This window comes from Symphalangus syndactylus, chromosome 2 (assembly GCF_028878055.3).
Source record: "Symphalangus syndactylus isolate Jambi chromosome 2, NHGRI_mSymSyn1-v2.1_pri, whole genome shotgun sequence".
Taxonomy (NCBI): domain Eukaryota; kingdom Metazoa; phylum Chordata; class Mammalia; order Primates; family Hylobatidae; genus Symphalangus; species Symphalangus syndactylus.
Genome location: NC_072424.2, coordinates 34,490,696 through 34,504,808, shown reverse-complemented (window position 1 = coordinate 34,504,808; position 14,113 = coordinate 34,490,696). Strand labels below are relative to the sequence as shown.

The window sequence follows — 14,113 nt, the reverse complement described above, 5'->3', positions numbered from 1 at the left end:
TACTTGTTGAATGAATTGGACTGAACCCAGTGACAGCACTCACCTCGTGTTTGACTCCGTCCTCTGGTTGAAGAAGATGCTGAGAAACAAAGAAATGCAATTTGAGGCATATATAAGAGGTGGCATGCTAAATACTTTTGACATGGACGCAGATATATTTGGGGAGGGGTTACTTTCATAGCGTGTCTAAATCCAGATAGGGGCTTTTCTGTATAGCAGTTGCTTAATAAATGATGATCACTTAGCAACAGCAGAGAATGTTTCGCAATACCCTAGTACATTTATGATGTTAAATTAGCTAAATGAATGTTAAGTTAGCTAACATTTTGAATGTTAAGTTAGCTAAGGTAATCTGTTGGGGAGCATAATCCATTTGGACTGGCTGACTATACTGATCAAATGTATCAAAAAGCTCCCAAGTCTTCCCTTTGATTTTTTATTCAAGACTGCCATGGTTTCCCCACTGTAAGCAAATACAGAAAATTATAATCACTGTATAATCGATGATCCTGGCATCAATTCTTATGCACAGTGAGATTACAACAACATGGAACAAAAACTTAAGGCCAAGTGAAGACACAGCCTGGGAGTTCATGAAGCACACACAGTTCCCTTGAAAGCAAACAATAGTGGAGGTGCCGGGATGCCTGGCATTTTTGTGTTCTACTCACTGCTCTGCGTCATTGGGAGGCCTCTGTGCATCTCATGGAAAGAAGAATCCCTACAATTATTGCTTGGCCTTAGGGGCTTATCCATCCAAGCCTGAGCCTTATGTATAGCTTACCATTTCTATAGTGCCACGATCAAAGGCTTATGACAGCAAGTTAATGTGGCTGATAGTCCCCTTAATATGCTTCAGGATAAAGAGCAAGGGAAAAATAGGTCAGCAGGGGTCAAACTCCTTTAGAAGAATCCATTTAACTCATGAGGTCCCCTACTCCCACCACTTCATCTCCCCCAGGGATTTTCCTAGTGCCTCGTTTGACCATTTCTTTAGAAAATAAAGAGAGGACATACCAAATTCCTTCCGAGGGTACTCCGGAGAAGAGTTGCCACTGGAGCTCCCTGGAGAGGGGATGAAACACTTAGAACAAATGGCCTCTTAGGCCCATAAAGCTTCCAAAAAGGGAGGTAGTGCCTGTTACTTCTTTCTGGACCTCCACAGCCCTCAGTGTTTCAGGGGGGAATGAGGTATGCTCTTCAGCATGCATGTCAAAGGAGCCAGGCTCATGATGTAAAACACGACCCATCATGGCCCTGGTCGCAGCACTTTGCTCTGGTCAAGGACTTACTTAGATGAGGCAGGGATGAACCAAGGAGAGCAGGAGGTTTTGGGTTCTTTCTTTTTTGTTCATTTCCTCCACCAGCTGGCCCTGTGTCTGTCCTAGAGCAAGTGACCTGCCCTGATCAAGTAACCTGCCCTCAGAACCTGGAACCTCTCTGACCTTCTGAGGCTTGTCCCAAACGTGGACCCAGTTAAAATGAAGGTACAAACCCCTGGTCAGGCCCGACCTCAGAAAGCACTGTGATGCTGCAATCCACCTCACCTGGATTTGGGGCTTCCCAACGGCCCGGCAGCTCTTGTCCTGCAGCGGCAGGAGGGAGTCTGCTGTGTGCTTGGGATGCCAGCCCGCTGTAATCATTCACTAGAGTGTCTGGGCCTTACTCCTGCTTCTCCAACAACAGCACCCATCTCTTCCTTGGCCACCTGGCTGGTCAGTTTCCCATGTAAAACTGCTCCTGCAGATCACCAGGAACTCCAGGAACCTTAGTAATGGAACTCAGGTGTCTTCTTCTACCACTCTTTCTTGACCCTGAGCACGCTCTTGTGTTGATCTCAGCATTGCTGCATGTTCCTGGTCTCCCTATGTCCTTAAAAGACTCTTCATCCTCTCTCTGTTCTCTGGCTCTTCTTTCTCCTTATTCCCTCCACTTTATCTTTCTTTGCTTCTTTCAACTTTTATACTCTTTCTTGGCAAACTCCTTTAGTCTCCTGACTTCCTCTAACACCTCTTTGCGAATGGCTTCCACCTGGGTATCTGGGCCCTGACTTCCTCCCTGAATTCAAATCCTGCATCACCCACTGCCTGCTTGCTACCCTCGCCAGAGAGCTGGGCAAGTGGCTGTACTCCAGGATGAATTAGCTGGATTCATCAAGTGCAGTCATCCATCTAGTTCCCTGTTTCAGTTGTTGGCACCACCAAGAACCCAACCTGTGTGTGAAGCCTTCTCCTTACATTTAATCAATTGCCAAACCTGTCAATTCCACCTCAGTGATACCTTTCACCTCTAGCTCCTGACCTCCATCATTACCAACCTGGTCCCAGCCAAAATGTCCCTTCTCTGGATGGCTGAGGATTTCTTTTTAACTTGTCACTGTGTTTAGTCTCTTTCTCACCAATTTTTCCAACACATGGCTTCCAGAGTTCCAGTCCTGGACCTCAAATATGATTGTTTTGCTAAAAACTCTCTGTGGCTTCCCATTGCATATGGAATAAAGTCTAAACATCTTATCTTAGCACTGAATCTGAGTCCCTCAAACCTTTTGCACATAAGTACCGCTGAATTTCCGACTTAAGCCCCAGGCTCTCCTGGCTGTCTTTGCTTATGCTGCTGCTCCCACAGCTTGGACAGCCCCATCTCTCCATCTTTGGGTATCAAACTCTTACTCATCATAAGGACCCCGCTCAGATGTCACCTCCTCCATAGAATTTTCCCTGATTTCCTCTGCTTAAAATGATAATCTCAATCTACTTTACACAATTGTATTTTATCTGTCATCTTTACTTGTCTATTAGACTATAGGTCCTGAAGACAAGATCCATGTCCGATTCATTTAAGCATTCGTCAAGGCATTCTACACAGTGTTAAATGCATAGCAGGTACTGGATAAAATACTAGTTGGTATAATATAATAATACTAAATGGGTCAATGAATGAATAAATGAGGTAGTGAATGAATGAATGAAGTCTTCAAGTAACGGAAGTCCATAAAAGAAATGAAGGAGGAGTGGGTGTTAGGTAACTAGAGCACCCTAATGGCGCTGGTTCCAGGTTCTTCTTCCTCAATGCAAGCCCGCCAAAGGAAAAACCAATCAGAAAGAGGTGTTTTTCCCGCCTCGCTCTAAGCCCCACCCCAACCAATCACAAACATCCACGCAGCCCTCCTGGGCATAAAAGAAGCAAACCCCCCACCGCTCCCTCTCTCTTTCTCTCCTGCCCAGCCCAGCCTGCTGCCTCCAATAAAGATCTCTTGGCCGAGCCGGTGTGCCGTGGTCTTAAGTCTGAGCGTCACTCTTTCAGTGGGGAGAAAGGTGAGGGGCAGACACAGGTGGCCAGGATGTAAATCTTCAAAGAATGAGTGAAGTTGCTTGGGGAAGAGAATGGTTCTCTTGTATGGTTACTGAGACTGATACCTTCATAGGCGTGGCGGGTAACGTGAGTTTTCCTTTCAAAGGTTGAGCCTGGGGAGTTGGGCAGAGTGGAGGCAGGTGAGTGAGCCCTCCTGTAACTAGAGGTGGAGGCATGGCCTCGTGTGCTTCCAGCTGCAAGAGGGGAAAAGCATAAGTTCTCAGTGCTTCAGCAGAGAGGTGAACCAAATGGCTACTGTGACCCAGCTATATTAACCAAGTACACTCAGGGAGGGTCTTCGGGAGGGCATAGCTGAAAGGGGCCACCTCAGCATTCCCCCAGCTGTTCAGAAATGGAAAGGTGGAATTATTGCCCGGGAACGTCCTTCCTGTGCATGTTTACCATGCATGGAAATGGAAAGGATTTGGCATGATTTTTCTTGTAGACACTGCTTGGATGGACTAGAATATAATCCAGCGTGGAAGTGTGCCTCAACAGGTAAGGACAGGTGTTTCTTTTGGCCAACCTGGCTGTTCTAATGTCTTGGGGCTTCCTTTTTAGTTTCACTTCCAAGTATTTTAAATGGCTTCAGGAGCTATCTGGGTGCTTCTTGTTTTTGTTTTTGTTTTGCCTTGCTTTGCTTTGTTTTGTTTTAGTTTGAAAGAGTGCTTCACTGGGAACAATGGGCCTGTGTTGGATGCTTGCCCAGTGGAATCTTGCACAGCATGGGATCACATGTCACCAGCTTCCGTTAGCACAGTAACCCAATCGTTAAGTTTCTTTTGTTGTTGTTAATTCAAATTGTAAACCCTCAGGCGTGCTCATTGTTCTCTAAAGAGATGGCTTAAAGAGAGTGATTTCGTGAGGCAATAGCTACCTACCCATGAAATCTTCTTAATTAATGAGAGTTATTTATATTGTGGACTTAATGAAAATGGATCTGATTTTAAGTAGGCTTCAAATGCTGATGATTTATAATTTGCACTCCCGGTCTCCACCCCTGCTGCCCAGTGGCTGTGTGTTATTTAGATAACTCTTGGGGGCATTGGAATGGATGACAGGTGATTGTGATTGTCCCTCTTGTGCACTGATTCAAAATCGTGTCTGCCCTATGTCCTGTGTAGGACTTTCTTGATGTCTCTCTCTTTGTCAACCATTCTTCTCTGACCCCTTGCACCAGTGGGCACTCACTTGAGTTTATGTAGCCGCTGCTGCCATGAGTCAGGCTTTGTTTCTCCAGCCGGCTCCCTCCACCAAGAGAGCCTATTTTAGCATAGCCATTGCTGGTGCCACCTTCTGCCAGGAAAAAAAGCAGGTGATAATTTCAGGGTGGAGTCAGGCTGGAGGATCCCCTGGTCCCCCACTCTGTGGAAGCCTTCCCTGGTTTTTCACCAGGACCTTCTTAGTTTGGGATCCCTTTCCCACCTACATTATAAGATGCAAGCTGCCATGCTCCAGTTTTGTTGTTGTTTTTTTGTTTTGTTTTGTTTTGTTTTACCCAAATATCTAGAGTGAGTATTCCACCTGATTTAAAAGAAAAGTCTCCTGGGTGGAATATAGCAAGTTGCGTATTAGGAAATTTTAAATATTAGAAAAGGCTGAGCGATGAAAGCTCCTTGAGTCCAGGACCTGGTTGGGCTTGCTTTTTCTGAGTGCCTGGTCAGTGCCCAGGCATGGCAGCCACTAGAAGTGCTGGAGGGGTGTGTGGCAGTTCTGTGTTGTTGGTGTTCCACCTGGCAGCCCATCACTGCTCCGACTTCACCTGCTGGTGGGTGGGCTCTCCCCATCCCCAGGGAACTAGGCTCCCTGGAGGCGGGGGCAGGAGGTAGCTTTTGGGCTCAGATCAATATTACAGGAGTGATAGGAGCTCCTGGAAAAAAAAGAAGCCTCAACAAGAAGCTTGAATGGTAGCCCCCAATCCCTGCTCAGGTTAGATCAGGTATCCAACATTTTAGCATCTGGAATAGGCAAATCTACAGAGACAGTAGATTTGTGGTTTCCAGGGGCTGAGGAGAGAGGAGGGAGAATGAGGAATGGTCACTTCTGCTAATGGTCACTTCTTTTTGCAGAGCCATGGATATCTTCTAAAATTGGACTGTAACCATGGCTGCATAACTTGGTAAATATACTAGCAATCACTGAATTATACACTTCAAACTGGTGAGTTCTGTTGTATAGAAATTAATGTCAATAAAGCTGTTAAAAAAGATTTCAAAAATTTTGGAGCTCCCATGGAAAAGGTTACAGGTGTGGGGCCCTTCAAATGTGACCTACTGAAAAGAAAGCTATTGAGGTAACTACTTACTTGGTGGTAAGGATGTAAGTCTTGTGGTTACTGTTTCAGTGACAACTAGAAAAAGACAAAGAAAAGATGAGTTCTCATGTAATGCACTGACACCTCAGGATCTTGGCAAGGTCTAAGCTCTGTCACAGGCTAAGCATATTAAATTAGGTTCGACATTGATTTTTCTATCCTTGCGCTTTAAAGTGTGTGATCTGACCCACTGTGCAAAAAGATATGAACAACAACAATGGGTTTAATATGCTTGGAAAAGAAGTTTATATCTCTTTGGAGCCAAAAGAAGTTACCCACTGGTTTGAAACATGAGTTGTTTTGGTGTTGATGTCTCTCCTTGGACAATTAGATCCAGTCCAGCCCTGGTGTGAGGTTGAAGGAGGACCAGGCCCTCTTGTCTCAAGTCACTCTGTTTCTCTGCATTTCTCCTTCCCCATGGTCTCTCAGTCCAGCTGAAACCAACACCCTGGCTGACTTCACTGTCAGGTGTTCAAGAACATTATGTTTCGTTCTAATGTCTTCAGGGCAACCCCTGAATGTAGGGAGTTGTGGGAAGGAAGGGTGCTCCTGGTAAGTCACATTTGGGGTTTGGCAAAATCAGTGATCCACGCACATCACAGACAGACTTGAAGAACCAGTCCCTTGGCCTCTGAAATTTAGTTCCTGTAGGTCTGAGAGATGGTGAATCCATCACTCACGCTCTGACTGTGGCCCTCACCACTGCCTCCGTCTCTGGTGGGTATACAGAAGCCCCTACCTATCTGGGGTTTTTGTTCTTTAAAAGCAGGTTTCCAGCGTGCTTGTATGCATGCATGCATGTGTGTATGTGTGTATGTGTGTGCGTGTGTGGCATGCATGGGCACATACGTGTGGGGAAGGTGGTGAAAGGAGAAAAGAGTAAGGATGATGGTCCAGGATCATTTTGTGCTACTTTCAGCTGTGCCGCTGACACCTGCTCCATCCCACACGACTCTCATTCACACTGTCCTTCTTCATACTGCATTTTGCTAATTAGTTTGGTTTTTCTGGCAAGAAGATGCAGTTATGGACATGCCAGAAACAGTACTTAATGCATAAAAGGAAATGTTAACCGGGCGCAGTGGCTCACGCCTGTAATCCCAAAACTTTGGGAGGCCGAGGCAGGCAGATTATGAGGTCAGGAGTTTGAGACCAGCCTGGCCAACATAGTGAAACCCCATCTCTACTAAAAACACAAAAAAGTAGCTGAGTGTGGTGGTGGGCACCTGTAATCCCAGCTGCTCGGGAGGCTGAGGCAGGAGAATGGCTTGAACCCAGGAGGTGGAGGTTGCAGTGAGCCAAGATTATGCCACTGCACTCCAGCCTGGGCAACAGAGCAAGACTCCGTCTCAAAAAAAGGACAGTGGCAGCTTGATTTGAATAATAGTCCTTCAGTTTTCACTAAGCCTCTCATTGTATAGACCTTTGGATTCTTTGACACATAAAAACGAATTATTTCCTAACTAAAAGTTTCAAGTCTATGGACCCAGGATTTTTTTTTTATTGGAGATATACGAAAGTCACAGAATAAGTGAAAGAGTTTCCTGACTTAGAGTTGGTAGGAGGAGAGTTTAAATGTCCCTGAATTTATTATTTGGGCAGTTCCACAAAATAAATGTATTTGTTTTCAATTTTCAGTGTAGAGGTCAACTATGATGCAATAACTAGGATGTTATTCGTTTAGGTTTCTGTTGCCCTGTACCCCTAAACTTGGAAATGATAAAATAAGTTATGGTGAATTCATTTAGCAGAATGCTATCCCATCATTAAAAATGAGGGTTATAAAAACTATACATGGAAATGACAACCTTCATCATTCAAGAAAAAGCAGGACATCTTTTGACATAAAAATCAACAACAGCTATCTTATGAGAAGGATTAAATCCATTTAGGAACACATTTAAACATGATACAGTGGTTGTGGTAGAATTATTAATGAATTACTTATTCTGTTTCCAAATTTTTATTACTTTTATAATAAAACACAAAAATTTCTGATGCTCTTACTTCTTTCAGTGACTTCAGTACCATCTCGTTTGTTTTTCTTGGTTACATCCATACCATAGCCACCTGCAGGAAAAATCAGAAACCGTGATAGTCATACTTATCATTGTTTTTAGTAATTATAGGTCCCCGCTGTTGAAGCTGATAACCAAAAACATGATTTCAAGAATTTAAAGCATAATTCTTTCATGTGAATATTTTTTATGGGTCTTTCCCATTTCTTGTAACAGGTATAATAGAGATTAATTTAATTGTTCCACTTTGGATTCTATTTCTTTGTGCTGGGATCTTGTTTTTCAGTGTCTAGTTGATCAACCTGCCCCCTGCTGAGCATCAAGAGGCTTACATAGCAGATTAGGTGTCCTGACCTTTGACTATAAAACCTCCATTCTTTTCCATGGTAATAAATAGCTGAAGGGGATCTGTAAGGCACTTAGTGCTATCAACTAATTCATTTTAATGTCTCCCATAATGTTCAATGTTCTGTATGGAACTCTATGCATATGAGACATTCACCCTTCATTATTTAAGAGTCTGGAGGTAAGAATGGCACTTGATGGATTTAAATCAGGATAAAAATAATTAAATTTGTCGTACTTGTATGGAACTTTACTCTTCTCAAAGTATGAAACATTCACTATAATTGGCTCTCACATGCTTATCTGCAGACAGAAGTATGAAAAACAGTTGAACAAAGCCTGTAAAATCTACAGAAGCATGTAGGAAAATACATATTTGTATTTTTTATATTCTCCCTTCATTCTTACTCTGCTTCTGAAAAAGAAAACCAGTGCAATCTTGTCCACTCTGTCCCTCAGCATGGATGGTATGAGGCAGGGCTGTTGCCAAAGGGTGGTGGGGATGAAGGCTCAAGTCTTAAACACACAGGAATGCACAGCAAGTGTCCCGTCCCAACTGGGCTCTTCTCTTCTTGCTGTGCTGCCTGGCCCCAGGTTCTGAAAGGACCTGAAATCTGACTTGCCCTGTGGTTCTCTCCCTTCCTCTAACTTTCTCTTCCTCCTAGTTTATTTTTTCGTTGTAGCTGGAACTGGGTTCTAGAATGCTGAGGCACACTGCTTCTGCCAGGTGCCCCTTGCTTGAAGATCTCTCCTTCCAGTCTCTGCCTAGTGCCTTCAGGTTCGGCTTACCCAGTAGGCAAAGTGGGCACAGTGCCTAGGCCCACAGCACATTTTGGGGCTCACAAAATGTTTACTTTTAACATCAGAAGGAAAAATGATCAGAATCTAATATGGATTATGTCCTTCTTTATACCAATGCAGTTGTAAAATAGAATTTTAAAAAGTTTTTTGATGGAGGAAGGGGCCTACAAAGGCAAAAGTGTCTAGGGACCATGAAAGTCATACTGTGGCTCTGGGTGACTTCCCTGATGAAAACCAAGACCAAATGAGACCACAACGATCTTGTGGAATAACCAAGATTCGTACACTTAGCTTCAGGCCCTGGTAAATGTGCCAACTTCTTGCTCACTGGTGTTTCTCAAACACAGCTCGAGGCAAGGAATGAGGCATCATGGAAAAAATCCTAGCTGGATCTGAGAAGCCACAGAATGTCTTTATAGGTATGTTTCCTGGAGCCCAGAGGAGGGGCTCCATACACAGTTTAACAAAGCAGTCTAGCCTCATTACAAGGACAAACCTGACCAGTGAACCTGTCTGCATTCCAGCTATAACCTATATGACTTATGTCATGCAAACCTACGTGCAACTGGACACCTTCTTTGCAATCCTTTGTTTAAGCATTAATTTGATACCTCTGAAACCCTTCTCTGACTTTCTTTTAAAAAAATAGATAATAAGCTGTGGGTCAGGAGGCATTTGGGGAGATTAAACCTTTGAATGCACCTGGCAGTCAGTGGGGAGGTGACTAGCTTTCTAGGATGGTACCTGAACTGATATGAAATATTATCCTGAAATGAACTGTTTATAACAATCCATGGAAACTTTTACCTCCTACAAGTTATTGCTTATTTTGATCTTTCAGTGAAAGTTGCTGCTGACAGCTATACATTTGGGATTGGCAGGATGAGTTCCACTTGCAGCCATTTAGGCAGATGGATCATGACTTTGTTTGCTAAGTGTACAGTCTCCAGGCAGCAAACCTGGAAAGTTTTGCTTATTCTTTCTTTATCCAAAACATAGCAGGCATTTCTAGGCCCTCCATCTTTTCCCTGAATCCCAATGACAAAGCCTTGATTTCTGCAGCAAAAAGCTAAGGGTTCCCCAACTTCCAGAGGGCACGAAGTGATGACCTACTTAGAAATCAGATGCCCTCCTTCAGGGCCAGGGAGCTCCTCATTGGAAGGTACTTTGTGGATATAACCTGCTCTAGGCAGGTACAGGTAGATGCCTCTCTCTCAATCTGAAGCCACCCCAATGTCTGTGTGTCCCACAGCCAATCTGAGGTGTCAGGTAGGTGTTGGGAGACTGATTCCTTTAAACCAAATATAAGAGGAAACTTTCTATAAGTGAGTTATATTAAATGGAGAATGATGGCATGGGGCACAAGCCTGGACTAGGATCTTCCGATAGGACCTACAGTATATTCCCAGGACTTCTTTTTTACACATTTTAAGTGCTGATAGTTTTTAAAAGTGTAACATTAGGAAAAGGAACGTTTCCTGCCCAGGTATGTGCCTGAGCCTGCCTATCCTAGCAGGATTCACCAATGTGTTCATCTTCCAAAAGTCCTACTTAATGGAAGCACTGTCAAATAACATAATTTTTAACTTTTCAGATATTTGGGCCACTTCACTAGAACTAAGGATGAGCAGATCATTCAAGCTCTCAATTCCAAAATTATACTAATTTCCATCCATAGTTCTAAAGGATTGCTTTGTGGTTATTTTATAGCTAATGTTTTTGTGAAGGTGTAAAAATGATCCCATGTCACTTTTCTAGGCAAGAAAGACACAATTTTAAACCATTTTTCTACTTTTATGAGTTTTTTCCTTTCCCCTTTATTTAAATGATGTCACATCTACCTAAAACTATTCAGACGATGCTAACATACACACACACACAAGGACAAACCACTGTCAGTGACAGTGAACCATCATGTTAACTGTTTACCATCACATTTGGGTTTAAACCATCACATTATCTTATTCTAATGACACATGAAACACTTTGTTCTTGATACAACAAAGAGACTGAAGAAGCTAAGTATTTTTCTCTCTATTTTTTGTTTTAGGAACAAATGTTCCTATGCTCTGCTAATGAATTGCAAGTATTTTTATAGCTTCTATTACTCCAATCTCTATACACTTTAAATTTTAAAACAAACCAGCAACAAAATTGCCAAAGTATTAGAAAACCATCCACTGGCTATTGACCTGATAACACAGAAGGGCCCAGCAGTTTGATGCCAGGAAAGCCAATGCCCTGGAGTTGACTATCTTGGAGGCTTTGTCTCTATAACACCCCAGAGATGGGTTTGCCACTTGTTACATTTGGCATCCTGGATTCTCATGACTGGGGGCAGGTGGGATAGGGCACCAGCTTTGTGATTATGCTGGTTTGTTTATAGTTGTGTCCTGCCACTATTAATAATGGCAAATGAAACAAACAATGTAAACACAGACTTCTTTTTGTTTTTCATAATCTGAGAAGGTGGTTAGTTCTTAGATCTGGTCAGTTTCACCAATCTAAGGAGTTTTTTCCTTTTTTTTTTTTTTTGAGACGGAGTCTTGCTCTGTCGCCCAGGCAGGAGTGCAGTGGCGCAAGCTTGGCCCACTGCAACCTCCGCCTCCTGGGTTCAAGCAATTCTCCTGCCTCAGCCTCACAAGTAGCTGGGGTTACAGGCATGCACCGCCATACCAAGCTAATTTTTGTATTTTTAGTAGAGATGGGGTTTCACCATGTTGGCCAGGCTGGTCTCGAACTCCTGACCCCAGGTGATCCACCCGCCTTGGCCTCCCCAAAGTTCCTATTCTTTTTTAAGACAGAATCTGGCTCTGTTGCCCAGGCTGGAGTGTAGTGGTGCCATCACGGCTCACTGCAGCCTCAACCTCTTGGGCTTAGGTGATCCTCCCGTCTCAGCCTCCTGGGTAGCTGGGACTATGAGTGTGTACCACTATGCTTGGCTAATTTTGTATTTTTTGTAGAGTCAGGGTTTTGCCATGTTACCCAAGCTGGTAAGTTTCTATGCAAGCTTGAAGCAGAGCTGTTCACTTTAATTGTTCCCGTGTAAACTCTGATCAGACTCATGCGGGTGTTTTGCAGGGCCTAAGAGTAAAGCAGGACACCTCTGATTCTCTGAAGTGAGTCTGTGTGGGAATAGACATCTGTCTTAGGTTAGTTCTGACAGATCTGTGCCTTAGCTCTAAGAGAGAACATATGGAGGTAAGAAGAAACTATTCTGCTTTTCAAATAAATACATTTTAAAAATCTTGCTACGTTTTACAAGTCCACTATTAGACTACTGATTAACTACTACTCAAAAGAAGGAATGTGCCAGAGGTTTTGCCTCCACTTAAAAAAGTAAAGTGATAATTTGTCAGTTACCAGTTAACGTCATCCACTTAGGTATCTAAACTGGTAATTCTCATCTCAAAGTGAGTTTTTTTGGCAGGGGAAACCCAAGTTGACTCGTAAGAGTATATATACGGGAAACAATTTTCTTCCTTTCTTTTCTTCCTCTAAGTTTGATCCTCGAAAATTCCTGAATTAATTAGATCATTTCAAAGATCATACTTTTCTTTAGATTGAAGGTAATTTTACAGCATGGTAAACAGCAATGTTTACCACGTATGGCTTAGTCAGGAGGCCCAGTCAGCACAGGGGCTGTTTCTAGAAGGCCCCCTTACCTATACTTCACCTCTGAGTTGTTCTCTTCATCCAGTGGAGAGAGAGAGACAGAGGGAAGAGGAGAGCAAGATAGCGAGAGAGGAAACTGCGATTGGGAGAGGAGGAATTATAAGCCTGTATCATATTCTAAATAAAACAACACAAGTCATTTTACAATGCTGAAAACAATACAGAAAGATCTTGCCTCTAAAGCCGGGTGTATTTTAACCAGCCTTCTCCTTTTCCCCACTTATTTCCTTTGAAAGACCTACCCTAAGGAGAATGCATACACCAAAGTCATCTTTTATAACCAATTAATCACCTTAACCAGAATGCTAGAAACTACAGAACTTCATCTTCTTTTCTCCAATAAACATTTAATTTCTAAATGGCAAACCTTAAATCAAAGTCTCAGAGAAAAGGAGAAAGGTCAGTCGTTCTGTTTACTTACCTGGTTTGAGGTTTTGAAGGAATTCGACACAACTTTGAATAAATCCCCCTCTCTCTTCTTCCCCTGATGTTTTCTAGAAATTTGCAGTGCTCACTTTTTTTTTATCCAGACCCAGCCAAGGTGTGTTAAAGCTGAGTGATCTTTCAAAAATGTTCACTTCTCTTTCTCTCCACCTTGTTTCTTTCAACTCTTTGCTTCCAAACAAGTCCTGACAAAGGTGTGTCATGGTTTACAGCGTTACTCCACCCTTCCAATTATCTGACACTTGCTGGATTTAAAAAAAAAAATCTGCCTCCAGGAATCAAACTTTACTGGAGGCAGAAAGCTTCTCCTTCCAGCTTAGGTAGATTAACTATTTACAGGCCCATGGGGAAAAGGAAACAAAGGACCAGCATAAAGGAAACGCTTTTTTATTGCCTACCTTCTACAGCTGGAGAACTGCCACAACTTTGTGGCAGTACCCTTCCTCAGTGCCATGGGTACTGGAATCCCACTGCATGATTCATGAGTCTAGGCACGTGGTTGGGCACTTGGATGGGCACGGTCTAGGCACGTGGATGGCCTGTGGTCATAGTGCCTGAGCCCTAGAGAAACTGAAGTTGGCAGGATTTATATTCAAGATCTATTTCCCCTATAGATGTCTTTGTCCTCTGTTCCTGTGTCCTGTGTCCTTTGTCCTGTTTCCCCTATAGAAGTCTTTGTCCTCTTTCCCCTCTTGTGACTCAAGCCAGGTCAAGCCCATCTGGAGAAAATAGGTGGTGAACTAATTCATAATATGCTAATGACTGAACGTACTGAGCAATTGGTGGGGTAGGGGTTCATTTTACAAAAGAGGCAACCAGATGTAGTGATACTGACCTAAAAGAGTGACATGTTAGTGATGGATTTTAGGCACTCAGCCACCTAATAATGGAGAGAGGTGCTGTTGGGGAGGGATAAGGACCTTCTTGTCCTTCAAATCAGGTGACCACATAGTCTCCATACACCTAAAGACATGTGTGGGCTCCCAGATGTCCTGCAACTCCAAGTACATCCTGGGGCCCTTTAGATTTCCCTAGAGGGTCAACTTGCATCAATCAGGATAATTCTTATGAATACCTGGATAGCATCTGGCTTTCCAGGGGGCCCAAAGACTAGCTTGAGACCCTTGGTGTTGGTAAAATGGGAAGTCTGAACCTGGAACTCACT

General features: G+C 43.3%; 2 protein-coding genes across 2 annotated transcripts in view; one reads left to right on the top strand and one right to left on the bottom strand.

Moving 5' to 3' along the window:
* COL17A1 (collagen type XVII alpha 1 chain) overlaps window positions 1-7,735 on the bottom strand; it is a 51,140-nt gene extending 43,405 nt beyond the window's left edge. The window contains exons 1-6 of the mRNA XM_055242819.2: window positions 7,673-7,735; window positions 5,657-5,701; window positions 4,543-4,647; window positions 3,417-3,545; window positions 1,018-1,065; window positions 44-79 (exon numbers count right to left, since the gene is read on the bottom strand). Coding sequence (XP_055098794.2) covers window positions 44-79; window positions 1,018-1,065; window positions 3,417-3,545; window positions 4,543-4,647; window positions 5,657-5,701; window positions 7,673-7,724 — 415 coding nt within the window. The 5' untranslated portion in view covers window positions 7,725-7,735. The remainder of the gene's footprint in view (window positions 1-43; window positions 80-1,017; window positions 1,066-3,416; window positions 3,546-4,542; window positions 4,648-5,656; window positions 5,702-7,672) is intronic.
* SFR1 (SWI5 dependent homologous recombination repair protein 1) overlaps window positions 3,067-14,113 on the top strand; it is a 47,394-nt gene continuing 36,347 nt past the window's right edge. The window contains exons 1-3 of the mRNA XM_063628258.1: window positions 3,067-3,314; window positions 3,797-3,849; window positions 5,421-5,470. The gene's annotated coding sequence lies outside the window, so the exon portion shown is untranslated. The remainder of the gene's footprint in view (window positions 3,315-3,796; window positions 3,850-5,420; window positions 5,471-14,113) is intronic.